At 40.5% G+C, this 27,412-nt stretch overlaps 1 protein-coding gene and 1 long non-coding RNA gene across 4 annotated transcripts in view; both read right to left on the bottom strand.

The window, feature by feature from the left end:
* The window catches only part of oser1 (oxidative stress responsive serine-rich 1), a 29,212-nt gene extending 5,395 nt beyond the window's left edge, over positions 1–23,817 (bottom strand). Inside the window, exons 1-4 of one of the 2 annotated variants that reach the window (XM_021609102.3) lie at positions 23,396–23,817; positions 12,390–12,561; positions 6,878–6,987; positions 6,588–6,698 (exon numbers count right to left, since the gene is read on the bottom strand). In XM_021609102.3, coding sequence (XP_021464777.1) covers positions 6,588–6,698; positions 6,878–6,987; positions 12,390–12,401 — 233 coding nt within the window. In that variant the 5' untranslated portion in view covers positions 12,402–12,561; positions 23,396–23,817. The remainder of the gene's footprint in view (positions 1–6,587; positions 6,699–6,877; positions 6,988–12,389; positions 12,562–23,395) is intronic. The other variant, XM_021609103.3, reaches the window with a different exon arrangement.
* LOC118965284 (uncharacterized) lies at positions 1,249–4,246 on the bottom strand. Of its 2 annotated transcripts, XR_016497190.1 has the most exons (3): positions 4,206–4,246; positions 3,465–3,497; positions 1,249–3,118 (listed from the first exon to the last, which is right to left on the bottom strand). It is a non-coding gene; the product is annotated as an uncharacterized LOC118965284 (long non-coding RNA). The 2 variants fall into 2 exon arrangements; XR_005052570.2 differs by lacking the exon at positions 4,206–4,246 and having other exon boundaries at positions 3,465–3,870.
* Positions 23,818–27,412: the final 3,595 nt, after the last annotated feature.

A 27,412-nucleotide genomic window follows, 5' to 3' on the forward strand; every position in this document is an offset into this window, starting at 1 on the left:
ACACACACACCAGGGTTTCCGTTAGATGGTAAAATACTACTTTTGGCTGATAAAAAAATTATTGCTGGTCAAATTGTCCACGGCAGAAAGAAAAAAAATCCATAGCAAAATAATGCTTTTTATTAATTGATGGAAATACCAGTCGATGTGCTCCAACTTCAAAGGCAAATATACTTCATAGGCTAATAAATCCTCAAGCTGCTTGGAAATTAGTGTTGAGTGCGTGTTTCAGTTTTCACGCAAGGTCCTCTTAAGGGACTTCAGCAAAGTGTACCCCAACTGGGCAAAATTGGCAAAGATTGTTCACTTCCAGTGTGCCCGCCGAGAGGGGATTAAAGGCGGCCTCAAATTAAAGGCGGCCTCAAATCGCACCATCTTGAAGAAAAAGGAACAAGGCTGATGCGCAACGCAAGCTGCTCTGAAGAGTAGGACAGTTTTGACTTCCCAACAGCAGCGACTCACTTTGAGCAGGCCCAGATCCACCGCAAACGCGAGTAAATTAGAGGCCATTTATTGTGTTCGTCAGGCCTGGTCCTAGCACTTCTGCTGCCGCCCTAGGCAAGACCAACATATGCCGCCTGTCTCATGTATAGTATAAATATTTGAAATTGATTGCTACACTAGAGTAGAGAGACTAATGATATGTATCATGTGCAATTGGTGACTTTCAGTTCAGCAGAACCTGGAAACGAAACATCGTTGCCAACTATTCACGTCAGTGACAATGTTGCAATCACAAGGCAGTCAACTTCCTATAGTAGGAAACAGTTATCAATTGAGCCCCACAGTGGAGGAGTCATAACGCCCATAAACCTAGCGGTCAAACCCAAAAATGGTTCCAATAGTTTTTCCACCATGGATTTGAAAAACAGTGTTTTGTGTAGGTGTCCTATAAAACTGTGCCAATTTTCTCTGTTGTGGTATTTTCTTTCTGTATAAACATATGACGCGTGGTCGGCCGCTGGACACAGTTATCTAACCTTGGATGCTTGCAGCGGTCTCTAGTTCTTTATTTTATTAACGAAACGTGTTCCTGGTTACAAGGGCAAATGTCTGCATAGGATTCCAAATCCTCCAGCTGATAAACGCATTTTCTCATTCCACTACGGATCTCCGTCTACCAGCAGGAAAACACATTTCTTCATTTGATCCTTGTAGGTATGGCAACTAAATCAACAAATGCTAGGATCCATGACATAAAATGAGAGATTTGAGGCGACGAGTGAGGAACTGGCACGTAACCATAAGTTTTTAAAATGTTTTATTTAACCAGGCGAGTCAGTTAAGAACAAATTCTTATTTACAATGACAGCCTACCGGGGATCAGTGGGTTAACTGCGTTGTTCAGGGGCAGAACAGATTTTTACCTTGTCAGCTAATCCATTCAATCCAGCAACTTTTCGGTTACTGGCCGAACGCTCCAACCACTAGGCTACCTGCCGCCCCAAATATTTAACAGCTTAAACTGTACATTTGGTCAAATGTAGAAATTAGGCCATCTTTACATCACTAAATATGCACGTAGAGTCATGAAACTTCGTATTGTACTCTTGAATATGTTAAAGAATAAGACCTACTTTTTATTTGCCTCCGGATGAAAGTGACCCAACATTGGATGAAGCAATTCTGAGGCTATTCAACTCCGACACAGAAGGAGATGACTTCATTGGTTTCAGTGCACAGGAGGAGGAAGAGTGGCCAATGACTTTCTTGGTAGGCTACTGTTCACTGCTATTTTTTTTTTTACAAGCCGTGTTTCATTTAAAGGCTGTGTAAAGTTCATTTGTTTCAATGTACCGGTAGGCACCTGTGGCTTATATACATGTTGCGGCTTATTTATGTACAAAATACATATTTTTTTTTAAATTCAGTGGGTGCGCTTTATATTCAGGTGCGCTTAATAGTCCAGAAATTACGGTATGCATTTGGTCTTGTACGGAATACTATTCTAGTAGCAGTCAGATATTTATAATGTTCCATGAATACTACTTGGTTTTTGAAAAGAAGCTATATATCTAGTTAGCTAGATGATATTAGCAACATACCTTTATTTTACCAGATACTCCTCTCCTTCAGACAGAGGTCTTTATTTAATCCATTATCATTTCTGCCAACTATATGAACAAGGTCAAATCTACTTCAATTAATGCTGTCAGAATGCACTGCTGTATTAAAGCAGTTCAGATCTAACTTGACATGTTCTGTTTGCAGATTCAAAGCCCAATTAACTCATTGCAGAATATATCCATAATCATGAATGAATAAACATATATTTGACAAAAATAGTTTAGTGTCACCCATGAATCACAGACACCCAAAATCCAACAATCACATTGTTTTAAATAAAAAAATAGTTAACATAACATATACGAATATGTATGCATTGTTAAGCAAACATTCAATGCCACACACCTGGGACATCAAAGAGCACCATATGAACTATTATTACTATCTGAGAGCGAACAGATTCTTCTATGTTTCCCATTTTTAGGAATTAGGCCAGCACAAATAATACATGTAAAACAACATATTGTGATTATGGTGGGTGGGTTACAAATGGAAAAACTGGATGCGTAAAGTAGGTTTTATATAAATTACTAGCCAACTCCAGCAACAACAAAAATAAAAGTATGAAAATGTATGCACTCACTACTGTAAGTCGCTCTGGGTAAGATCTGCTAAATTACTCAAATGTAAAAATGTCAAATGAGAAATGCACTTAAGACTCAAAACAAGTTAGCAGCAATATCAACACCCTTCTTGTCAATGTTGCTTGTCAATAGCAAAAACAGCACACCACAACACTTAAATGTGTTACTGAGTCTAGATGTTATCAAATCAGAAGAACAAGTGAAGGAAGCAGCATAGGGGAAATGGGTGAAGGTAGGGTAGAGTTCCAAAGTGTCTGAAGTTGAAAGACAGTGTGGAATAAAGGGTAGCTAGAGAGCTTGTTGGCCATGGAATAAAAATAAAATGGGGTGCTGGTGTGCTTCTGCACCCCTTGTAGGTAGTGGTCACAAATATCCGGACCATGTCCAATCATACTCGTGGTCTCTGCATATGTCCCTCGACATCATTACGTCTCAGTTTCAGCATTCAAATCATGGTCATCTTGTGTCTGTGGATCACAACATTAAAGACGATGAGCGATCACAGCATTTCCAACAAGTTCAACTTCAATTTGAGAGTGGAGCATGTGTTATAGCAATAACCCCACCCAAGTGTACCCATAGTACAGAATGGACAGCTCCAGATCTGAATGGCAAGAGCTTGTATAGGCTTTTGTTCCAGCCCAGCCCATACCTGACTACAAATCATAGCCTTTCGGTATGTTGCTTATTTAAGTCAGTTGTTAGAGCAGGGCATGGACAAAACCCTTCACACGCTCCTGTTCCTCAGGACTTCTTGCAATGACTGAAACAGACAAAAACAGGAGAATGGTGGTCGAGGTTGAAACAGCTTACCTAGTTGAGAAGACTCAGGCACACCAAATGGTTCTGGAATAGACAAAGTGCAAATAAGGTTAGCAATTTGGAATCATTAACATTACAGTAATTCTACCTCAAAAAAACAAATGTGTGAATATCAATGAACTTAAAACCCACCATAGCAGATAGCACCAAATAAGGTTACATAACCTTGCCTACTACCTATACTAATGATCTGCTGTCCAGAGGGTAACAGCACACATAATGTTTTCCTGCAGTACAGTAAGCACACTGACTCGAGAGAATGCTAAATCAGTCCATCTATGAAGCCTCTCAGAATGCCAGACTAAAATAATACAGCTAGCTAGGGTAGCTACAAGTAAAGTAGTACTTGAAGTAGGCTACCCACAGACGCAAACAAACATGATTAAGAACTCCTATCGCTAGAGCTTCACCATCTAAGCTAGCTTGTTAGTTAATTAGCGAGCTAAACTGCTGACTAGTGAGCTATTGTTGGTTTATAGAAGCCAAAAGAAAGCTAAAATTGTTTCTCTGAATTTCTCATGCATTTTAATGGCTAGACAAATAGACGGCTAATGTAGCCATCTAGCCAGGGTAATGTTGCTAACTAGCTAACCATGAGCTAGCTAAATAAAGACATTTTCAATGTAAAACTTGCTCAAGACATTTGGCAATTCTGTGAACTGAAACAATTTTAGCCAATGTATTAACTAATAAATGTAGCTAATATTAGATAGTTAATTCAGAGACGCTTACCTTTGCCTCGATTCGGCAGTCTCGTCTAGATCATCATGGCCCTGGTGAGTGACTTGAAGCTTGAGACAGGAATTGTAGTTCTCTTTGATAGCCACATTGAATACAGGCGAATATATTGATTAAAAAAACCTTGTAACCTTGTCCAGGAGACTTACATGGTTATCAAAACGCCATACCAGGGTAAGTTTCCACGAAACACAGCCCTTATTCGAAGTGTTTCTAAAATCCACAATGGATAAATTGAAATGATGGAAAAACAATTGGAACCATTTCCGTGTTTGACCGATAGATTTTATGGGTATTGTGATTCATACCGTGGTAGACTACACAACCCCACGATAGTTCAAATTACAGTAAATATACAATTTATTAACATCATCCAGTAGAACTGTAAAAAGAGTGACTTCAAGAGCATTGTAAAATAAGCTTTCTCTCAATGAACCAGCCTTAACAAATTTCATTTATGTACATATTGAATTTGATTGCACAACATCAGTTTAATAACGTATTAATTTTGTGGCTGCCTAGAGTGTCCTCGTTCAACTGCTTGTGGAAGGTGGAATGGATGGTGGTGGGACAGCCAAGCCCGGTCATGGCTAAAAGGGATCCCAGCTTTTGTCAAATTAACGTCAAAAGTAAAAAATAAACAAAATTGCATTTTAGCTAACCTTAACCTAATTCTCCTAACCTGCTGCTATAAAGTGATTTATAGCAGGGATGAACAGACAACGGGCAATGTTTTGCTTTTCTATAAAACCTGTCATGTTGGTATAAGAACATCATTCTACTTTATTTTATTACAACTTTACAGGCAAAATTCTATTCTGTTAAGATGAATTACATCTAAATGTGATTTTGAGCACCGTGGGTGGATGCCCTAATGCGTTACGCACCCAATGCATATGGATGTCTGGACAATTTTTCAAATGTCCAGTAAATTAAAATCTTACTGGTCAAGTTGTCCGGTGCCAAATTTTCCTAACAGAAAACCTGACATACAGTGTACAAAACATAAGGAACACCTGCTCTTTCCATGACAGACTGACCAGGTGAAAGCCATGATCCCCTATTGAGGTCACTTGTTAAATCCACTTCCATCACTGTAGATAAAGGGGACGAGACAGGTTAAAGATGTATTTTTGAGCCTTGAGATAATTGAGTCATGAATCTGCGGCGGTTACAGTCAGGACCAAAGTTATTGGCACACCATGATAAAGAAAACTGGGAAAAAAAGATTGTAAACAATAATACCAATTCTGTGCTGTTATATGCGAAACAATTTAAATTATGATTATTTTATACCAATAAATTGCTCAAATGGCAATTTTAACAATCAATACGTTTTTTTCCTCTCAAAAAGATAGGGGTCAAAATTATTTCCACCCGTTTTCAATACCTTTCAAAACATCACCTTGCAAGGATAACAGCACTGAGCCTTTTTCTAAAATATTTTATTGGAGAACACATGAGGGATCTTAGCCCATTCCATCATACAGAATCTTTCCAGATCTTATGGCCTGACCTTTTCAATTCAAACCACAGGTTTTCAATAGGGTTCAAGTCCAGAGACTGAGATGGCCATTGCAAAATGTTGATAGTCAATTAACCATTTCTTTGTGGATTTTGATGTGTGCTTGGGGTTATTGTCTTGCTGGAAGATCCACTTGCAACCAGGTTTTTGGCTAAAATGTCCTCATACTGGGTAAAGTTCATAATGCCATTGACCTTAAGGGCTCCAGGACCAGTGGAAGCAAAATTGCCCAATAATATCAAAGATCCACCACCATACTATACAGTAGGTATGGGGTTCTTTTATGCTTATGAATCCTTATTATTTCAACGCTAAACCCACCACTGATGTGCGTGGCCAAAGAGTTCCAATCCAAGTGCCAATGCCGTTTAGAAATCTTCAAGCGTTTACATTTTTTGGATGACATGAAAATAGAGCTCTTTGGCCACACACACCAGTGATGGGTTTAGCATTGAAACAAAGATTTATAAGCAGAAAATAACCCCTAACCTACTGTAAAATAGGGTGCTGGCTCTTTTTTGTATTACTTGCTAGGCCAAATCTTTTTCTCTGAGCATTTATATTAGTATAAAATAATATAATTTCATTTTTTTTTCAATCAATATAGCTCAGTATTTGTGTAATTTGTTTTATACAGCCTTTTTTGCACTCATTTTAAACACAATGTGTTACATTTTTATTACAAAATGTGTACATTTGACAAATATAGAATTTATAAAACTGAATCTGGCCCTAGGGGTTCTAACAAGTTATTATACTTAAATAATAAAAAAGGAACAGACAATAGAGAAGCATAGCAAGAAGATACTTATAAAACAGTGGACAATGATTGTAAGAGGGCCTTTCCTTACCCATGCCAGTTCTCCTTGGGGCAGCTAAGTTTGGGCTTGGCACCCTCTAGAAAGGCTCGGCTAACCACTCTTGGAGTAATGGTCTCACAGACGTGCAGCGTAGCAGGCAAGCTAAAGAAACCAACAAAAACTCAGACCACAATATACTGAACAGCAGAAGAACTTAACTGAGACTTCAAATTTTCAAGAAATATTACATTAATCCTGGAAACTGACCCTAGATCAACCAGTAAGGAAGGACCTAAAACGTGAAAGAGTTAAATGTAATAGCCATTAACAGTACTACGAACCTTTCAGCATCTACCCGGAGCTTTTTAAAGGCAGTTTGTAGGGTCTCGTCCTCACAGTCTTTTCCTCCTTCCTCCATAGTGGGAGGAGGTTGTAGTGACCAGCCACCCAGCTATAAAACAAGAACACTTCATTAGCGAGGTATTACTGCTGACTCAAGATGTGAGTGACTGACTTGCTAGTGTAAGGTTTGTTATAGACATGCTGGCTAAAGTTGTCATGTTCTCACACTATAGCATCTAACAACTGGCTTAAATACTTTCTTGTGAACTGCTCGTGATGATGTAAGGCATGCAGATTTAATGAAAACTATCTACCGACTACGAATATTCCTTCCGAAGTGGGATGTCGCTTAACAGGTACAGACTTAAAGGGATAGTGCGAGATGTTGGAAATAAAGCAATTTTTCTACTTACCCAGAGTCAGATGAACTCATGGATACCATTTTTGTCTCTGCGAGCAGTTTGAAGGAAGCTGCTAACTAGGTTTGCACAATGACGAAGTCTATGAGGTCAATTAGCATCCATTCACTCGCTAAACTACCTTCACCTGACTGAATATCGCACTATCCATTTAAATCAAACACATTTGTAATGCCGTTTGGAGATGGCTGCCATTTTACGATCCCCTTACCAATTATACTATTGTGTTTTTTTGCGTTATTTGTAACTTATTTTGTACATAATGTTTCTGCCACTGTGTCTTAATGACTGAAAAGATCTTCTAGATATCATGACAGCGATTACTCATCCCGCACTGGAGGAATAGTTTTTCTTTAACGAGTCAGACGGGAAGGATTTATTTCAGACTTCCGACAAGGCCCTCATCCACCTCATTCGCTGGACAAATAGACAGAGATATTGGGGACGAAGGTCTGGGTGGCTTGTAAGGATCCGACGACAAGTGGGTAATCTGCCTTTACCATCAGTCCTATTAGCCAATGTACAATCATTGGATAATAAAATAGATGAGCTACAAGCACGTACATCTTACCAAAGGGACATTAAAAACTGTAATATCTTATGTTTCACCGAGTCGTAGCTGAATAACGACATGCATAACATAGCTGGGCTGGTTTTAAGCTTTTTCGGCAGGGTAGAACAGCGGCCTCTGGTAAGACAAGGGGTAAACAACAGCTGGTGCACGAAATCTAAGGAAGTCTCAAGGTTTTGCTCACCCGAGGTAGAGCATTTCATCTATATTCTTCGTAGCTGTCAATTTACCACCACAGACCGATGCTGGCACTAAGAACGCACTCAATGAGCTATATACGGCCATAAGCAAACAGGAAAACGCTCATCGAGGGGCGGCGCTCCTAGTGGCCGGTGACTTTAATGCAGGGAAACAAATCTGTTTAACATAATTTCTAACCGCATGTTAAATGTACAACTAGAGGGAAAAAAAAAAATATATATATATATATATATATATATATATATATATATATATATATATATATATTTAAAAAAATTAAACTCTCGACCCCCTTTACTCCACACACAGAATCACATACAAAGCTCTCCCTAAATTTGACAAATTTGACCATAATTACAAGCAAAAATTTAGGCAGGAAGCACCAGTGACTCGGTCAATAAGAAAGTGGTCAGATGAAGCAGATGCTAAGCTACAGGACTGTTTTTCTAGCAGACTGGAATATGTTCTGGGATTCTTCTGATGGCATTGAGGAGTACACCACATCAGTCACTGGCTTCATCAATAAGTGCCTCGATTACATCATCCCCACAGTGACCATACGTACATACCCCAACCAGAAGCCATGGATTACAGGCAACATCCGCACTGAGCTAAAAAGGCTGCCGCTTTCAAGGAGCGAGAATCTAACCCGGAAGCTTATAAGAAATCCCGCTACACCCTCATACGAACCATCAAACAGGCAAAGAGTCAATACAATTGAATTGTACTACACCGGCTCCGACACTCGTCGGATGTGGCACGGCTTGCAAACTATTAGACTACAAAAAAGGGAAGCACAGCCGCGAGCTGCCCAGTGACACAAGCCTTCCAGACAAACTAAATTACTTCTATGCTCGCTTCGTGGCAAGTAACACAGAAACATGCATGAGAGCACCAGCTGTTTCGGAAGTCTGTGTCATCACACTCTCCGCAGCCAATGTGTGTAAGACCTTTAAATAGGTCAACATTCACAAGGCTGCGGGGCCAGATGGATTACAAGGACATGTACTGCGCTGACCAACTGGCAAGTGTCTCACTGACATTTTCAACCTGTCCCTGACTTTGTAACACCAACATGTTTCAAGCAGACCACCATAGTCCCTGTGCCCAAGAATACTAAGTTTACCTGCCTAAATGACTACCGACCCACAGCCCTCATGTCTGTAGCCATAAAGTTCTTTGAAAGGCTGGTCATGGCTCACAACACCATTATCCCAGAAACCATAGACCCACTCCAATTTGCATACCGCCCCAACAGATAATGCAACCCCTATTGCACGCCACACTGCCCTTTCCCACCTAAACAAAAGGAACACCTATGTGAGAATGGTATTCATTGATTACAGCTCAGCGTTCAACACCATAGTGCCCTCAAAGCTCATCACTAAACTAAGGACCCTAGGACTAAACACCTCCCTCTGCAACTGGATCCTGGACTTCATGACGGGCCAACCCCATGTGGTAAGGGTAGGTAACAACACATCCACCACACTGATCCTCAACGCGGGGGCCCTCGGGTGCGTGCTCAGTCCCCTCCTGTACTCCCTGTTCCCTCATGACCGCATGGCCAGGCATCAAGTTAGCCAATGACAACAGTGATCACCGACAACGATGAGACGGCCTATAGGGAAGAGGTCAGAGACGTAACCGTGTGGTGCAAGGACAACAACCTCTCCCACAACATGATCAAGACAAAGGAGATGATTGTGGACTACAGGAAAAGGAGGACCGAGCATGCCCCCATTCTCATTGACGGGGCTCTAGAGGAGCAGGTTGAGAGCTTCAAGTTCCTTGGCGTCCACATTACCAACAAACTATCATGGTCCAAACACAAGAAGACAGTCATGAAGAAGGCAAGACTAAGCCTATTCCCCCTCAGGAGACTGAAAATATTTGGCATGGGTCCTCAGATCCTCAAAAGATTCTACAGCTGCACCATTGAGAGCATCCGGAGGGTTGCATCACTGCCTGGTATGGCACTACGGGGAGAGGGTAATGCGTACGGCCCACTGGGGCCAAGCTTCCTGCCATCCAGGACCTCTATACCAGGCAGTGTCAGAGGAAGGCCCTAAAAATGGTCAAAGACTCCAGCCACCCTAGTCATAGACCGTTCTCTCTGCTACCGCACAGCAAAATTACATTATAAAATGTCACAATAACGTGGGCATTGCCTGACAAAATATAAAGCATGCTCACGACACAAACACACTAATGAAGAATGTACGTGTGGTAGCTAGTCAGTCATGCCGTTTGAGATGTTTAAAGAGTTATTGATGAGTTATTGTATCATGTCCTAAAACGAGAAAGCGACCAAAAACTGGGTTCCCATTCTAATGGAAAGCATTGTATGTAAAAACCAAGTTGAGGCAAACATTCAACGTTGTCTTGGTAATAATAAATGGACATGGTTTTACCGCACCAGAATAGTTACTCCCTTAAATTGAACCATTTTGGTAAAAACGGTCCCACCCATTACAGGTTAAAATGTAATTAATTGGTTGATTTCACTGGCACTCCAAAGTTCTGCCCTAATACAGTTGAACAGCAGATGCCTTCTATCTAGCTTTTGATGGCCTAGCCAATGGCTGATTTAGCTAGCTAGATTTATCCCCCCCAGAGACCACCAAAGAAAAATTGCAAAATGCAAAAACCAGCTGTTTGAGAGTTGCGCGTGTGATAAATAAATCGACATAAGGAACAGTTTAAGGAATCAATCTGTTTTTTATAAATTATATAGCCTAGATTAAAAATACCATTATTACAACATTTTGTTCACTGGCCCAAGAGGGTCACTGATGGGGATGATCGAAGGGTTTCCAAAACCTCCCCTGTATGTTGAGTCCTGACACACAGACAGGGGCACTCCCGTGCCGTTGTTGCCTCTTCATAAAAAGTTGGTTTATTATGGTCAATTGCTCATCATAATGACAAAAAAATTGCAAATTGAACCAAAAACTAATGTGACCATGTAATTTATTTTCACTGGCCAATTCAAAATGTGTGTCGCACTGCCAAGTCAAATAGCTTCAAATGTGACTGTTTTTGTCGCAGTATCGAACCCTGTAAACCTGTCTCTGATATTCACACCTCTTCTCAATACAACAGATTGAATTTAACTCCACACTTTCTACTGTATAATAGAAAAGGCTACTGCAGAAAATAGCTGATTTGCTCATATCCAAAAGGTCTACTTGTGATTGGGCCGGACAGACATAGTAAGGAATAGAAACGCATAATTAGCATTTTCATTTTGGCAATAAGGGGAAACACACTAGCCCTACATGAAACCATCTTTAGCTTACTCTTCAGACACTTTTACACACAGCATACATACTCCCCCACCCACACTACTCTTTCTCACACACTGCTCCCAAAAGTTAGGAACCAAACAGAATTTAATTAACACCAAAAAAATTGATTGACTTTTGATTCAGATTTAGCTTAAAAATTACGTTGGCATATGCATCCTACCTTTGAAGTATCTCTTTAAGTAGGCTATCTATCCCGTTTCCCTGTGCCATTCAAATGTGTGCATAGCCAAGTTAACAAGTTGTTAGCTAGCTAGCCAGCTAACATGACTAAACAAGGTTGTTTGATATCAAACCAAAAACTCAGCCCATGAGTAGTTAATTCTTAGTAATAGCTACTGTGAATTGGACAGTGCAGATATATTAACAACAACTTCAGCTTTCAGACGATATAAGACACTTATATGTACCAACATTTGTTGTTTCTCTAATCTGCGATCGTGACACAAGGCACTGCATGATTTACAACTGTCCCGTTGACGGGACACCTATCCCTAACAAGTTTTAAAAGCTTTTTATCTTCTATATTATAAAACATGTGCGCCAAGGGTTTGGGCTAGAAACTTGCGTTTTTCTGTGACAAAGGCACAAGCACGTGTCACAGTGCTCTGTTTTAAAACAGATGGCGATGCACAGAAACAACAGACAACAGAGAAGCAGCTGAGTAGGCTAATGGCTGGAGATGCGGCTGGCTACTCAGCTGTCACATGTGATATTGGATGGAGGACTCATTCTGATATTACATATTACGATCTGAACTCTGATATTCTATTTGTAGGACACGTAGGAATGCATTCAGCGCTCACTCAATTTCAATATGAGTAACATACATCATTATTCATTGACGAGTGGTAATGTTAGCTGGCCATCTTAGTTGCTGACTTGGCTAGCTAACGCCAGCTAGCTAAAGTTTACTTTGAGTAATAATTTGCTCTATTGAAACATATATGCAACTATAATTGACTTCTTATCAACTATAACCACAGCATTATTTTGACCATAGGTTGCTTACCTCGAGTTGCATTCCAAATATCCCAGTCAAGGACAATGTTGCGTGGAGTGTGTGATGACACAGCTGACAGAGAAGGTAATGTGATCACACAGGGAGAAGATCTGATCGCCCCGTTCTTTTATAGCTCCATGGGTGATGCACTCTGCGTCTGTTTACTTTTCACGTGGATGACCTATTTTGAAATCAAAACAGCAAATATCATTGAAAAGTGATGAGTTTGCATTCCTGTAGCTAGTAGCAATAGCCTAATCAGATTTAGGAATAGCCTAATTAGCAATAGCCTAATCAGATTTTGTATGAATAATATGAACCATCTCTGGCCATAATACGGTGAATAGGCTTTACAAATAGGCTCTGCTACTGTGAGGCAACCGCTTTCAAAACAGCAGCGTGCAGACCTTAAACACAGACCAGTTTAGAAAAACACCACAACAGCCATGCACAATGATTTCATTAGCTAGCTATCACAATAAGCACAGCTAGCGGATAGCTAGGTTAATTTCTATTTAAAATGAACCCATGAGCACCAACATGTGAAGTTCATAGGTTCATTTCAAATTGGGTGTCAAATGAAAGCAAAGAGTATATTTTGGGGAAATGAAGGCATAGATACATTTTTCAACTATTTTCCATCTTAAAAATTGGTTAGTGCTATCTGGGCTCCTTGGGAAGTCCCTAACCTAACCCTTAACTTCTTATGGCTGGTGGGCAGTTGAGTAGCTTGGATGAATAAGGTGCCCAGAGTAAACTGCCTGCTACTCAGGCCCAGAATCTAGAATATACATATATTAGTAGATTTGGATAGAAAACAGTCTGAAGTTTCTAAAACTGTTTGAATGATGTCTGTGAGTATAACAGAACTCATATGGCAGGCAAAAACCTGAGAAAAAATCCAACCAGGAAGTGGGAAATCTGAGGTTTGTAGGTATTCAAGTCTTTGCCTATCCAATATACAGTGTAAAATTTGGTCCGATTGCAATTCCCAAGGCTTTAGAACCTGTGTTCCCTTTTACTTCTAAAGACAATGAAATTGTCCGGTTGAAACATTATCGAAGATTTATGATAAAAACATCCTAAAGATTGATTATATACATAATTTGACATGTTTCTATGAACTGTAATGTAACTTTTTTGACTTTGTCAGACCTAGTGAACGCGCCTTGTGAATTTGGATTTGTGAACTAAACGCGCGAACAGAAAGGAGGTATTTGGACATAAATTATGGACTTTATCGAACAAAACAAACATTTATTGTGGAACTGGGATTCCTGGGAGTGCATTCCGATGAATATCATCAAAGGTAGGTGAATATTTATAATGCTATTTCTGACTTCTGTTGACTCCACAACATGGCGGGTATCTGTATGGCTTGTTTTGGTCTCTGAGCGCTGTACTCAGATTATTCCATGGTGTGCTGTCGCTGTAAAGCTTTTTTTTTAAATCTGACACAGCAGTTGCATTAAGGAGAAGTATATCTTTAATTCCATGCATAACACTTGTATTTTCATCAACATTTATGATGAGTATTTCTGTAAATTGATGTGGCTCTCTGCAAAATCACCGGATCTTTTGGAAGCAAAACATTACTGAACATAACGCGCCAATGTAAACTGAAATTTTTGGATATAAATATGAACTTTATTCAACAAAACACACATGTATTGTGTAACATGAATAAGTCCTATGAGTGTCATCTGATGAAGAGCATCAAAGGTTAGTGATTCATTTTATCTCTTTCTGCTTTTTGTGACTCCTCTCTTTGGCTGGAAAAATGGCTGATTTCTGTGACTAGGCGCTGACCTAACATAATCGCATGGTGTGCTTTCGTTGTAAAGCCTTTTTGAAATCGGACACTGTGGTGGGATTAACAACAAGTTTATCTTTAAAATGGTGTATAATACTTGCATGTTTGAGGAATTTTAATTATGAGATTTCTGTTGTTTGAATTTGGCGCCCTGCACTTTCACTGGCTGTCAAATCGATCCCGTTAAAACCTGTTAAGGATATGGCAGACATACGCCCCCTTTGGAGAGATTGGGTACCCCTAGTAAACTGGAAAAAAAATATAATATATAATATAATATAATATAATATATGCAAATAAAAATTATTATTGGATAGAAAACACTCTACAGATTCTAAAACCGTTGGAATTATGTCTGTAAGTATAGCAGAACTCACAGGGCAGGCATTCTTCCAAACTAGTTTTTGTGGCCATGAAAGTTGGAGCAACTTTGACGTCATGGCCCCCACCCTTCCCAACCAGCTATGATTCTGGGGACACTTTCTATCTCTTCCGCTAGATGTCCTCTTTCATTAGAGCTTCAAATCCCGCGAGAATTGACCCTATGGGAGTGAAATTAGTGCGTGCCACGAGAGAATAGGCTGTGCGTATGGGCGCGAATTGGTCCCAGCCATTCCTTTGTTTCCAGCACTCAAGAGAAGGGCAGACGATGGCCGATTGAATTGAAGTTTGTTTTGCACGTCTAAAACATAATAAAGCTTGCTTCTGCACTTAGTTTGACCTGTTTAGTCGACATATAATGTGTAATTTTGAAGTTTTGATGCGCAACTTATCCGGACCAGAGGACGTTTTGGGTGCATTTCAGCTGATGTTATTAGCAGTAGCTAATACAAAGACGCAAGACTTGAAACCAAACGATGTATTGGGTAAGTATGAAGCCTTCCAGAACATTCTGAACGAAGACCATCGAAGGTAAGGGAATATTTATGCTTAAATCTGTGTTTCTGTTGACTCCAACATTACGTGGAAATGTAGCTTGGAACTGAGCGCTGTCTCAGCATATGGAATAGTGTGCGATTTCTGTAACGTTAAAAATAAATCTAACACAGCGGTTGCATAAAGAAGCAGTGTATCTTTCTAACTATATGTAGAACATGTATATTTAGTCAAAGTTTATGATGTCTATTTACGTTATCTTGCCGCGCTACATAGATTTCCTGCGGGCATTTTTGAGTAATTTCTGAAGGTGAACTCACTGTAAATGGACATTTATGGATATAAATGGCATATTATTGAAAAAAAAAAATATGTACTGTGTAATATGTCATATTACTGTCATCTGATGAAGATTTTCAAAAGGTTAGTGAGCGATTTATTTTTTAATCCTGCGTTTGTTGATTGCATGTTTTGGCTATTGAAATGAGCTGTGTCTGGTGGTGGTTTTACATATATATGTGCTATGTTTTCGCCGTAAAACATTTTAGAAATCTGACTTGCTGGCTAGATGAACAAGATGTTTATCTTTCATTTGAGCTATTGGACTTGTTAATGTGTGGAGGTTAAATATTTTTAAGAATATTTTTGCGTTCCATGCGCCACCGTTTCAGCTGAACGTGGGAGGGTTGATTCCCAATTGGGAACCAGTATCGTAGACAGGTTAACGGGATTTCAGCCGTAAGAAGTTATTAAGCCTAAACTTAACCCGTACCATTTTAAATGCAAACTTCAATTGGGTAACATCAGAGTTGGGATGTCCCAAGTATTCCAGATAACAAGCACCCTTAAAAATTAGGCGTAAGTATTGGCTTTGATTTCTGGTCAAACTGATCGAAAAGGGGTCTTACAAAAACTCTAGCAGAAAGTCTTAAAAGGTATTAGAAATACATGTAAAGACCCCTGCCAACTAATATCAACAAAAATTGGTTTTGTAGAAATTATTTGCCTTCTGTAAGTTTAAAAAACATTGCCGTGTGTCTTGTAATTCTGTTACCAAAATGTTTCAAAATGTTTGACCCCATGAGGAAGGACAATGAAAGTTAACAGAAGTAACAAGGTAAACCTACCAATTAGTCTGTGTTTGTACTAATATAATTTTTTGTTTATTAAGTGACTAAAACTCGTAATTTTGTTACCAAATCGGTAATAAAATTACCTATGCATTTTTTTATTTTATTTTTTCCCCTTTTTAAAATACGCTAATACTGCAATTGATTTGGCTACAATGGAAAATCATAGTAGTCACAAACCACAGTTGGGTCACCTTTTACTGTTCTTCCTTACACTGGCATACTGTTAGACACTGCATCTCAGTGCTAGAGGAGTCACTACAGACCCTGGTTTGAATCCAGGCTATATCACAACCGGCCGTAATTGGGAGTCCCATAGGGTGGCGCACAATTGGCCCAGACGTCGTCCGGGTTAAGCAGTCTTTGTAAATAAGAATTTGTTCTTAACCGACTTGCCTAGTTAAATAAAAGGTTACATTTGTTTTATATATATGTTCAGCTCATAACTGTTTTCTTTCTCTTTTAGTCATATGGTGGTCAAAGCGAGTGTGAACAGTCTGAAAAAACCCTCGCTCTCTAGATAACCTCTTTCAGCTAGGGGGCACTATTTTTATGTTTGGAAAAATAACTTTCCCAATGTAAACAGCCTATTTCTCAGGCCCATATGCTAGAATATGTATATAATTGACAGATTAGGATAGAAAACAAAGTTTCCAAAACTGTCAAAATATTGTCTGTGAGTATAATAGAACTGATATTGCAGGCGAAACCTGAGGAAAATCAAACCAGGAAGTGGCTTCTATTTTGAAAGCTCCATGTTCCATAGCCTGCCTTTGCTCAATTTAAACGGATATCAACCAGATTCCCTTTCCTATCGCTTCCTCAAGGTGTCAACAGTCTTCAGACAGTTTCAGGCTTTATTTTGAAAAATTAGCGAGAAAGATAACATCGCGTCAGGTGTTCGCATGAGTTTTACTTGCTCAACAGAGCTTGGACAGCCATCATCTCGCCCTCTCCTACTGAAAAAGACAGTGCTGGTTGATATATTATCGATTATATATTTTAAAAACCTGAGGATTGATTATAAAAAACCTTTGACATGTTTCTGTGGACATTACGGATACTATTTTGAATTTTCGTCTGCGTTGTCGTGACGGCTCGAGCCTGTGGATTTCTGAACATAACCCGCCAAACAAACGTATTTTGGATCTAAAAATCTTTATGGAACAAAATAAACATTTATTGTGTAACTGGGAGTCTCGTGAGTGAAAACATCCGAAGATCAAAGGTAAGCGATTAATTTGATTGCTTTTCTGATTTGTGACCAAGCTACTTTGATGCTAGGTGTTCATAATGTTTTGTCTAGTGATCGATAAACTTACACAAACGCTTGGATTGCTTTCGCTGTAAAGCATATTTTCAAAATCTGACACGACAGGTGGATTAACAAAATGCTAAGCTGTGTTTTGCTGTATTGCACTTGTTATTTCATGAATATAAATCTTTTTAGTAATATTATTTGAATGTGGCGCTTTGCAATTCAGCGGTTGTTGATGACAATTATCCCGCTAACGGGATAGGTAGCGTCAAGAAGTTAATGAAACCTCTACCGGCTCTTACTGACACCTACCCATTACCGCCTCTCTTTCCACTTACTGTAACCAGCATCCACACCCACTGAACATGGACGTTGAAGTGGTTGAAGTTTGGTCAGTCCGCCCTGGCCTTGATTTCAACATCCAAACATCTATTTTTGGGCCGGTCCAAAACAGCCTTGATTTGGCCCAAACATAGATGTTAGGGATGCACGATATATCGGAATCGGACAATATTAGTTAAAAATGCCAACAATCGGCCCAATATCTGGTTTAAAGCCGCTGTGCAAAACCGATGTCAAAGCTGACGTGCATACTTATATAATGTAGGTAGATGACGTAATGACGCCACGGAAAATACAGCGCTACACAGAACAAAAGCAGAAAAATACTAAGCGCACACTTCCAACAACTAAACAAGTTCAAGTCGAGCCATCATTTGAAAGAGTAAGAAACTTTCAGAGAGACAACTCAAAGGTGAAATCCATTAACGGCAAGATAATGGGATTCATTGCCCTTGACAATCAACCGTTCTCTGTCGTGGATGATGTTGGCTTTCGCCGACTGGTTGAGCACCTCGAGCCCTGGTACACACCACCAAATAGGTGCTATTTTTCAGATGTTGCCCTACCGGAGTAACACGGTATTGTTGAAACGCACTGAGCTACTTGTTATGGGCATCACTGCTATTAGCTTCACGACTGACATTTGGACCAGCGATGTCAGCCTGCTTGCATGCTGACTGACAGCACAGTGGGTCAATGAGGATTTGGTACTGAGGAAAGCGTTATTGTGTGCTGGTTCTGATACCGCTGCTGCCATTTCAATGGCACGTGAGAACATGTTTGAAACTTGGAAACATGAATACACTCTTAGCTCTATTCGAGCTGAAACGAACAACTGACTCAAGAAATAAGCTAATCCAACTATGTCTGCAGGAGACTCAATACCCTCTGTAATAGCATTGAAACACCTGCTCAACAAAACTGCCGACACATACCATGGGGTTAAAAGTTGCAAAAGTACTCTACGATTTGGTGACATACAGTCTCTTTATTGTGTCGCCACCATGCTCGATGATAGGTACAAGGACCGCTACTTTGATGCATACAAGAAACAGGGTTTACACTAAATGTTACAGGCACAGCTGGACAAGATGGAAACGGACAGAGCGCACCGAGGAAGAGGCCAAGGACAGACAGAGCTGAAAGTTCACTGCATGACATGTGTAACAAAATCCTGGTTGAGACTGAAAAAAAGAACAACGAAACAGCACAGCAAGTGAAAAAAAAACATTTTGATTATGTTTTACTGGTAATGCGAATTGGCGAATAAGTAAATGGCAACAAAATTACTTTTTGGGTCAGTGTGTGTGTCTTTCAACTATTTAACTGTACTAGAATGCATAAAAATCAGCAAAAATGTTAAATATCGGTAATGTTTTTTTTTTGGCAAAGAAAATATTGGATATCAGTATCAGCCAAAAATGTCATATTGGTGCATCCCTAATAAACATCCATGATTGGTGACCAGACCAAATCTGAACCAATCATAGACATCTGTGTTTCACAAGCTTGGACAGCACATTACAGTGAAGCAAAGTAGATCACTGTACAGTATAGTCAAGAAAAGTAGAATATAGTTCAGTAGAGTTCAATACAGTACACTAGAGCACGCTAGAGTATAACTGTATTGTACTGCACTCTACTGTGCTGAACCAAAGATTTTTATAACTAAACCGAGAGACCACAGCCCGTCATTTAAAATGGGAACAAATGAGTCATAGTGTGCAGAACAAGCGGGGGGGGGGGGGGCTGAGCCAAGCACGAGCTAGCGAGATCCTATTGGTGAGTTTTAGCATGCATTTGCATGTTTATGTTAGGGACGGTCTACTCTGAAGTGCACGTGTGCAATAAGTCGATTCGCCTTTGCACTCCTACCCTCTTAGAGCTCCCTTGAATTTTTTCAACATTTTGTTAAAAATCGTGCAACATTTCAACGTCCTGCTACTCAAGCCAGGAATATAGTATATGCATATAATTAGTATGTGTGGATAGAAAACACTCTGAAGTTTCTAAAACTGGTTAAATCATGTCTGTGACTATAACAGAACGTGAACAGCAAGCAAAATCCCAAGAAAAACCTGGTCACAAAAAAAAAATAAAGTATTAATCCGCCAGTCTCTGAATTGTCTATGGCAAGAGAAAATAGATATAGATGTCAGTTCCTACAGCTTCCACACAATGTCGCCAGTACTGTCAATTGCATTGGATTTAATCCTTGGTGGAATGAGAAATAGGCCCTTCCTGTCATCCAGTAAACAGGAAGAGGCTTATGGGAGAGAGACAATGGACGATGATTTCAAGAGTAGCTGCTATTGAATACAGATCGCCCCGTGATCAATTTGATCGACTATTAATGTTTACAAATACCTAAAGTTGGGTTACAAAAGTAGTTTGAAGTGTTTTGTCAAAGTTTATAGGCAACTTTTTTCATTTTAAAAAATGACGTTGCGTTTTGGAAAGCTGTTTTTTCCTGGATCAGACGGGCTATATAAATGGACATTTTGGGTATACATGGATGGATTTAATCGGAAAAAAGACCCAATTGTGATGTTTATGGGACATATAGGAGTGCCAACAAAGAAACTCGTCAAAGGTAATGAATGTTTTATATTTTATTTCTGCGTTGTGTAGCGCCGGCTACGCTAATTATTTTGTTTACGTCCCCTTCAGGTATTTCGGGGTGTTGCATGCGATCAGATAATAGCTTCTCATGCTTTCGCCGAAAAGCATTTTAAAAATCTGACATGTTGGCTAGATTCACAACGAGTGTAGCTTTAATTCAGTACCCTGCATGTGTGTTTTAATGAAAGTTTGAGTTTTATCGAGTACTATTCCTGTTGGCTAGGTGAGACGCTGGCGTCTCAGTGGCTGTAAGAGGTTTAACAACGTAATTTTAAAAAACTTTGTCAAAGGGTAAAGTCTACAAACTGTTGTCCACTCTGTTCATAACAGATTTTAGTTTTGGAAAGAGAACTGTTTTGAGATCAAATGTTTCATTGTTCTATCTGTGGTGTCTCCCTCGCCTGCTGTTCACCGGACTAGATAATTTTTTTTATTTTACTTTTATTTAACTAGGCAAGTTGGTTAAGAACAAATTCTTATTTTCAATGACGGTCTAGGAACAGTGGGTTAACTGCCTTGTTCAGGTGCAGAACGACGGGGATTCGAACTTGCAACCTTCGGTTACTAGTCCAACGCTCTAACCACTAGGCTACGCTGCCGATTAAGCTAGCACACAGTGTCCTTCTCTCCCGCCTGCCCTCGCCATCATTAACATAACTGTGGGAAAACAGTACCCAATAGGCAGGGACGAAGGACACCGTCTACCGTTGTACGGCTAGCTAGCTATCGTTGTCGCCCCGCCCCTTCTTCTGGGGGGTTTATTGGCAGCTGGCATCCAACATTATTGTGCATTAGCGCCCCCGCCTGTCCTAGCTAAAACATTTACAAATAGAAGTATAAAGAGGGGTTCCTGCAGACATAGGAATGCCCACATGCAGGAACACCCCAAATTGCAGGCCGCAATTACACCAGTTTCCAATAACTAAATTCACACCTTGCACTCCTAAACGGTATTTTTTTTTGGCAGAGGGTAAAATCTACAAAACTTAGTCCACTCTTAGTTTTGGAAGAGCAAACTGTATTGAGATCAAATGTTCCATTGATAAGAAGAATGTCGGCCAAAAGCCATATCACTCCATCTCCCACTGCCGGCCACTGGGCTTCTTCTCATCACCATATCTGAAAATGTCAACCGGATGCTTTACAGGTATACATCCGTGAAATATCTGGCTCATTGTTCTGTGGCTGTACAGTCCAAACTTGTGAAACAGAAATGTCTATGATTGGTTCAGATTTGGTCAGGTCCAACCAAATTTGGTCTTGTTTTGGTGCAGAGCTGATTAGAATAATAGTCAGTGTGTAGAATAATACTCATATATGCAAATAATGATATTGCATATTTCTTCCATGGTGAACCTATTCAGGATAAGTCATCATGAAGATAATGACATTCATATCCGTAATTATGCATTTCTGTGTAGTACAGATCAGGGGCCGGATTCACAAAACATTACTTACAAAAAAAAGTAAAGTTTATGGGAAAAAATACAAAGTTCATAAGATAGTTTGTAAATGTAATTCCTCAAAGTTCTTAGGAACCTCGTAAATATCTTATCTGGCATTGACATTAGTGACGTGCTTGAAACCAATAAATAAGCCTGTGTGACAGGATTTGGTTATTTCTCACACATTATAGCCATCAGACTAGCTATATCAAAACCAAAAATAATAACCAAGGAAAGAGCAGTAAAAACTTCAGCAAACAAGAGCTTGAAGTGACGGTGGAGGAAATAGCAGCCGGGAAAAGGTTGCTGTTGGGGAGACTTGATAACTGCGAGGGGGGGGGGGGGGGTCACTGCAGAGACCAAAAAGAGAGGATGGGCGAGATTGGCCGAGTCTGACTCTGCATTCGGGCAAAATGGCAAGGGACAGTGACGCCGTAAAAAAGAAGTGGTGCGGAGAGACCATGTGGACCAGCTGGAGGAGAAGGTGTCGTCCATGATAGGAGAAACGATGGTAGAGGTACTGCGCGACCGGTAAATTAGGTAGCTACGTTAGCTAACTAACGCGTAACGACATTATAGCCAACATAGCTAGCGAAGGTTAACGTTAGTTAAATTCTTTACAAATTGACGAGATAACGCTAGCTATTTAACACTTCTAGAATATTGTAATATATTGTTAATTACTAGCTAGCTAATGCACTTTAATTTGTTTTCTTTCTGTAATGAAATATCAGGTAGGCAACTGTGGTGCAAGAAAACGTTCATGTTTACAAAAGTATCCATTCAAGTCAAGACAATGGTTTAGCTGCCCTAAAATTAAATGCATTTCCAAGAAGAAATCCTAAAACATTATTCTCAAGAATCCCATTTCTTAATTTCCCCCGTTTCTTCCTAGGAGAATAGGTAATAACACTTCCAATAACTTTGTTGAGGAATAGCAACTTTGCTTAAATGTATTTAAATCTATAGTTAAGGAAAAATGGCAGTTAAGAAATTAATTTAACAAATTATGTAATTCCGTTACCGTAATCTGATACCAGGTGTAAATACACTTCACTCACTGTAGCCTAGTTCAACAACAACAGTATATTTTTTCAAACTCAAGGTGTCATATCATAAGCGGACACCCCATTCTTTCTGTAGACATCTTTAAATCTTAATTCGGTGCAGATATTTAAGAGTTTTTGGTAAACGTCGCTTTTAAAAAAACTAAGTGAGATTTTAGCATAAAGATTCTAAATGTTAGCTAGCCACCAAACTTTGCATCCACAGTTCTTCCAGTAAATTCGTTTTTCTTAAATGTTGTAAATTGTTCAAGGTACTGCTAGTGCATAGACTTGTACGGTTTATTAAGCTTTTAAATCAATAGTATTTGTTTTGTACATTTTAAAGTGAAAATCGTGGAATTGCTCCTAGCTAGCCTACCGTGTGTGGATGAAGTTGCGCATCATTTCCATAATAATCAACGTGGATACTAGCTAGCAAGGCAATATCGAAGTTTGACATCGTGTGAGAATTGGGGTACTCACAACTCAGGATCTCCTGTCCACAGTCCAGATTGAGGATGGCCTGGACATGTAGGGTCTATCAGGCGCTGCGACAAACGGGCCTCAAATGCAGCAAGCTATTAAGCAACAGTGAGGTGGCTAGCTAAAGTAGCTAACTCTGTTAGCAATGTCTCATCGATTGATGAGACGCGACAGACGCGAGCTATTGCATTTTTCGATTAGGTTTAGCGTTCCACAAGCATCACACTACAATCAATTCAGTTTCATTCTAATCTATTATTATTTTCAAAAGCAGTATTTACTTGGCTAGTTCCAGACTTTTCTTTCTCCAACATCTTGTTTACACACGAACCACTTCGCAGTGACTCTGCAACAACGCACTCTGCCCTGACGTAGAACACAGACGCTTCTTCTTCGGTGGGGTTTATCGGCGGTTGGCATCCACCGTTAAGGTGCATTACCGCCACCTACTGTACTGGAGTGTAGGCCAGAGATAGGGATAAACTAAATCCTACCTGCCAGCCCCATTGCTCTTAAAAAATATTACATATTTGTGACTATATCTAATGACGTTCTACTCAATATACTCTTTAAACTAATTTCCTGTATCCCCTTCTCCCTCAAACTAGATCTCATCCTCTCTCTTTCCCTCTAATAATGCCCACATTGTATCAATACATGCTCCACGGTCTCTGTTTCCTAGCAATACTCACATTTTCCTGTTGGATGCTTTCCTATCACATGTAAGGTCTTATTCAACTGGCTGTGTCCCACCCTTAATCTTGAAAATACAGCCTCCTCTCTTCTGTCCTTTCCTGTCGTTCTACCCTCCCCAACTTTCCTCTGTACTTGAAATAAATGCCTGCCCCTAGTATCTCTATTCCACTGCTCCTGCCATTTCTCCACCATCACTGTCCATATCATACTTTTTGCCTCTTCCTTGCTCATTGATACTACCACATCAACATCCCCACTACTTAGTGCTTGTTTAGCCAGCACATGAACTGCCTCGTTCCCCTCCACTCCCACATGAGCTCAGATCCATGTAAATATTTTCTGTATACCCATTTGTTTACTCCTGCCATGGGTTTGTAGCACCTCATAAAGCAGGTCTTGTCTGCTTTGTGATATAAAGGACTGGAGACTCCTCAGCACTGCACATGGATCAGAGCAAATAACTACTCTTTATGACTTAACTTCCTCCACCCACTGCAAGGCCAACAGTATGGCCATCATCTCTGCCATATATACAGCCAGATGATCTGTAATACGTTTCCTGACTCTCACCTCACATTCCTGCACTACAAATGGTGACCCAGTGCGCCCTCTCCTTGGATCTTTTGAACCATCTGTGAATATGGCAACAAAATTTTGATACACAGTATCCAGACGTCTCTTAAACAAATCAGATGGATCAACACCCTCCCTATCTTTCTGTAGTCTCTCCAATACATCTATATCTACTACTGGAGGTGGGATTAGCCATGATGGATTCACAGGGATAGCTACCATTGGACTAAACTCCCTTCCATACAGTCCCATCTCCTTCGCCTGGGTATTACCCACCCACCCAAAGCTTATGTTCTGTCTTCACTCATGTTCCCAGCATGCCTGTAAAATCCCTTTCGCAGGATGAGATACCCCATGTCCCTGTAGGCTGACCCAATAAATCATTGCCAGCTGCTGTCTCCTAATCTGTCTCCTAATCTGCAATGGCATTTCCCCCATCTCCACCTGTAGTGCAGCCACTGGGGACATCCGAAGCGTCCCACTACATATTCTGAGTCTTGTCCCTGTATGACGTCTAGTCTTTCCAATGATGTACGGGCTGCCGAACCATACGCTATACTTCCATAGTCTATTACAGATCGGATCAATGCAACATATATGGTCTTCAATGAGGCACACCCAGTCCTTCCCTGTCAGACAGCGCATCACATTTAGTACCTTCTTTACACTGTCCCACCACTCTCTCAATGTGTTCTGCCCAGGTCATTCTAGCATCAAAGTGTCCCCAAGGTACATGAAGGCCCCCACCATCTCCATATAACCTCAAGCATACCTCATCTCCCACCTTCCTCCTGGTAAAGAACACTGTCTGAGTTTTCTCTACAGAGAACCTGAATCCTCACATTAATACCCACCACTCTACCTCATCAATTGCTTCCTGTACCTTCCTGACTATTGTCACGGCCCCTGCTCTGCAGTGCAGGGGCGGTTCCTCCTGCAGGCAGAGGAAGGTCGTTAGTGCTTGGAGTCACCTGGGCTCAGGGTATTTAAACTGCTTCACTAATCATTCTTGTCTCTCTCTCTCTGCTCCTCCAGGTATTATCCTGTTTGTTTGTTCCTTTGTAGTTTTACTTAGTTTTCACTCAGTCATATTCACACACACAGATTCATGCATCCCTGCACTTTACATACACCTTACATTATGATACTTTCACACCTCATTCCTTTTTCTTTGTTTAAAGTTAATAGTTTTGGTTTACAATAAATAACCTTTTTGATTGGCCTATACCTGTTGTTCGTGTCCCCTCATTTTTGCCACAGGCTATGAGCTGGCCTGTGACACTATATGGCACATTTCTTCCTCTCTTCAATAAGGCCCCATCATTTGCAAATAACAACCTCCCAATATCTGTCTGTACTTGAGAGTAAATCATTGATCATGACTGAGAACAACAGAGGACTAATCACGCTTCCCTGTGGTGTACCATTATCCACCGTGTAGCTGTCTGAGGGAGACTTCCCCACCCAAACAGGAAATCCTTATGCAGTTGTACGCTCTTCCTCCTACCCCCATAATATCAAGCTTGATTAACAACCCCTCCTTCCGTATCATACCATATGCCTTCTCCACATCAAAAAATACAGTTAACAACAGTCTCCTTGTTCACCTGAGCCTTCCGACCTCTGCTTTAAAGCAGAGCACTGGGTCCATTGTTCCCCCTACCCTTCCTGAATCCACTCTGATGTGGCAATACTAACCCCCTGCTCTCCAGGAAGTAAGTTAGCCTCCATTATCATACGCTCCATAATCTTACATACATGTGATGTTAAGGCTATTGACCTTGTTGGTCTCGTTGTGTCCTTCCCTGGCCTCCGGATTGGTACCACTACTGCCTCCTTCCAGCTGCCTGGTGGTGTCCCCTCCTTCCACACTGTTGTACAACACCAATACCTTATCCAGTGCCTCATCACTAAGATGGGCCAACATAACATAGCACACCTCATCTTTCTCAGGTGAAGTTAACCCAGTACATCCTCCCTCCTATCCAGCAGTCCCGGATGCTCCCAACTCCCATCTTTTAACACTTTAGCATTGATAACTTTCCCAATCAACTATTTTATCGCAGCCGTCAACCTTATCGTACTCATCACCCCTACACCCCTTCCTCCCTAAACTTCAGAATCACTATGCTCTTCCTCACCTCCATGCTCCCCTCGCGTCTTATCTTGCCCTGCCTCTGCACTTTCTACCTCTGAACTGCCGCTAGCATTAGAAACTATGTTGCTTTCCTCAAACTTTTCTGCCTCCTCTCCACCTCCATAGACCTCTTGCTCCCCTTCAAACCCCTACTCCCTTTCTCTCCCGCTTTCTTTTACTCTTTCTTACTCCCTCCTTTATTTGCACCACTATGCTCCATACTTGCTTCACTTTCTTCTCCATCACTATCTCCTACCATCACTAACCCAGTCATAGCACAGCTGAGCCGAACCATCACCACACAAGTAAAGTTTGATTGTTTGTTTTTCCGCTAATTCTAACTGTTCACACAACGTCTCTTCGAAAACGCCGTCCCCAGCGAGTCTTCGTTCTTTGCTCTACCGCCAATGAATCCAGTCGAACACACACACCAACGTCATGGTGCTTTCAATGCCACATTCAAACAACTGGGAACTCTGAATTTTCTGACTTCCGACTTCAACAGTCACCCAACTCTGAATTCCATGTCGGAAACACTGGCATCTTTCTAGAGCTCAGACTTTCCGACCTTTTCCCCCCGAGTTCGCAGTTGTCTTGAAAGCACCACATTC

This window comes from Oncorhynchus mykiss, chromosome 7 (assembly GCF_057628025.1).
Source record: "Oncorhynchus mykiss isolate SJ-2025 chromosome 7, ASM5762802v1, whole genome shotgun sequence".
Taxonomy (NCBI): domain Eukaryota; kingdom Metazoa; phylum Chordata; class Actinopteri; order Salmoniformes; family Salmonidae; genus Oncorhynchus; species Oncorhynchus mykiss.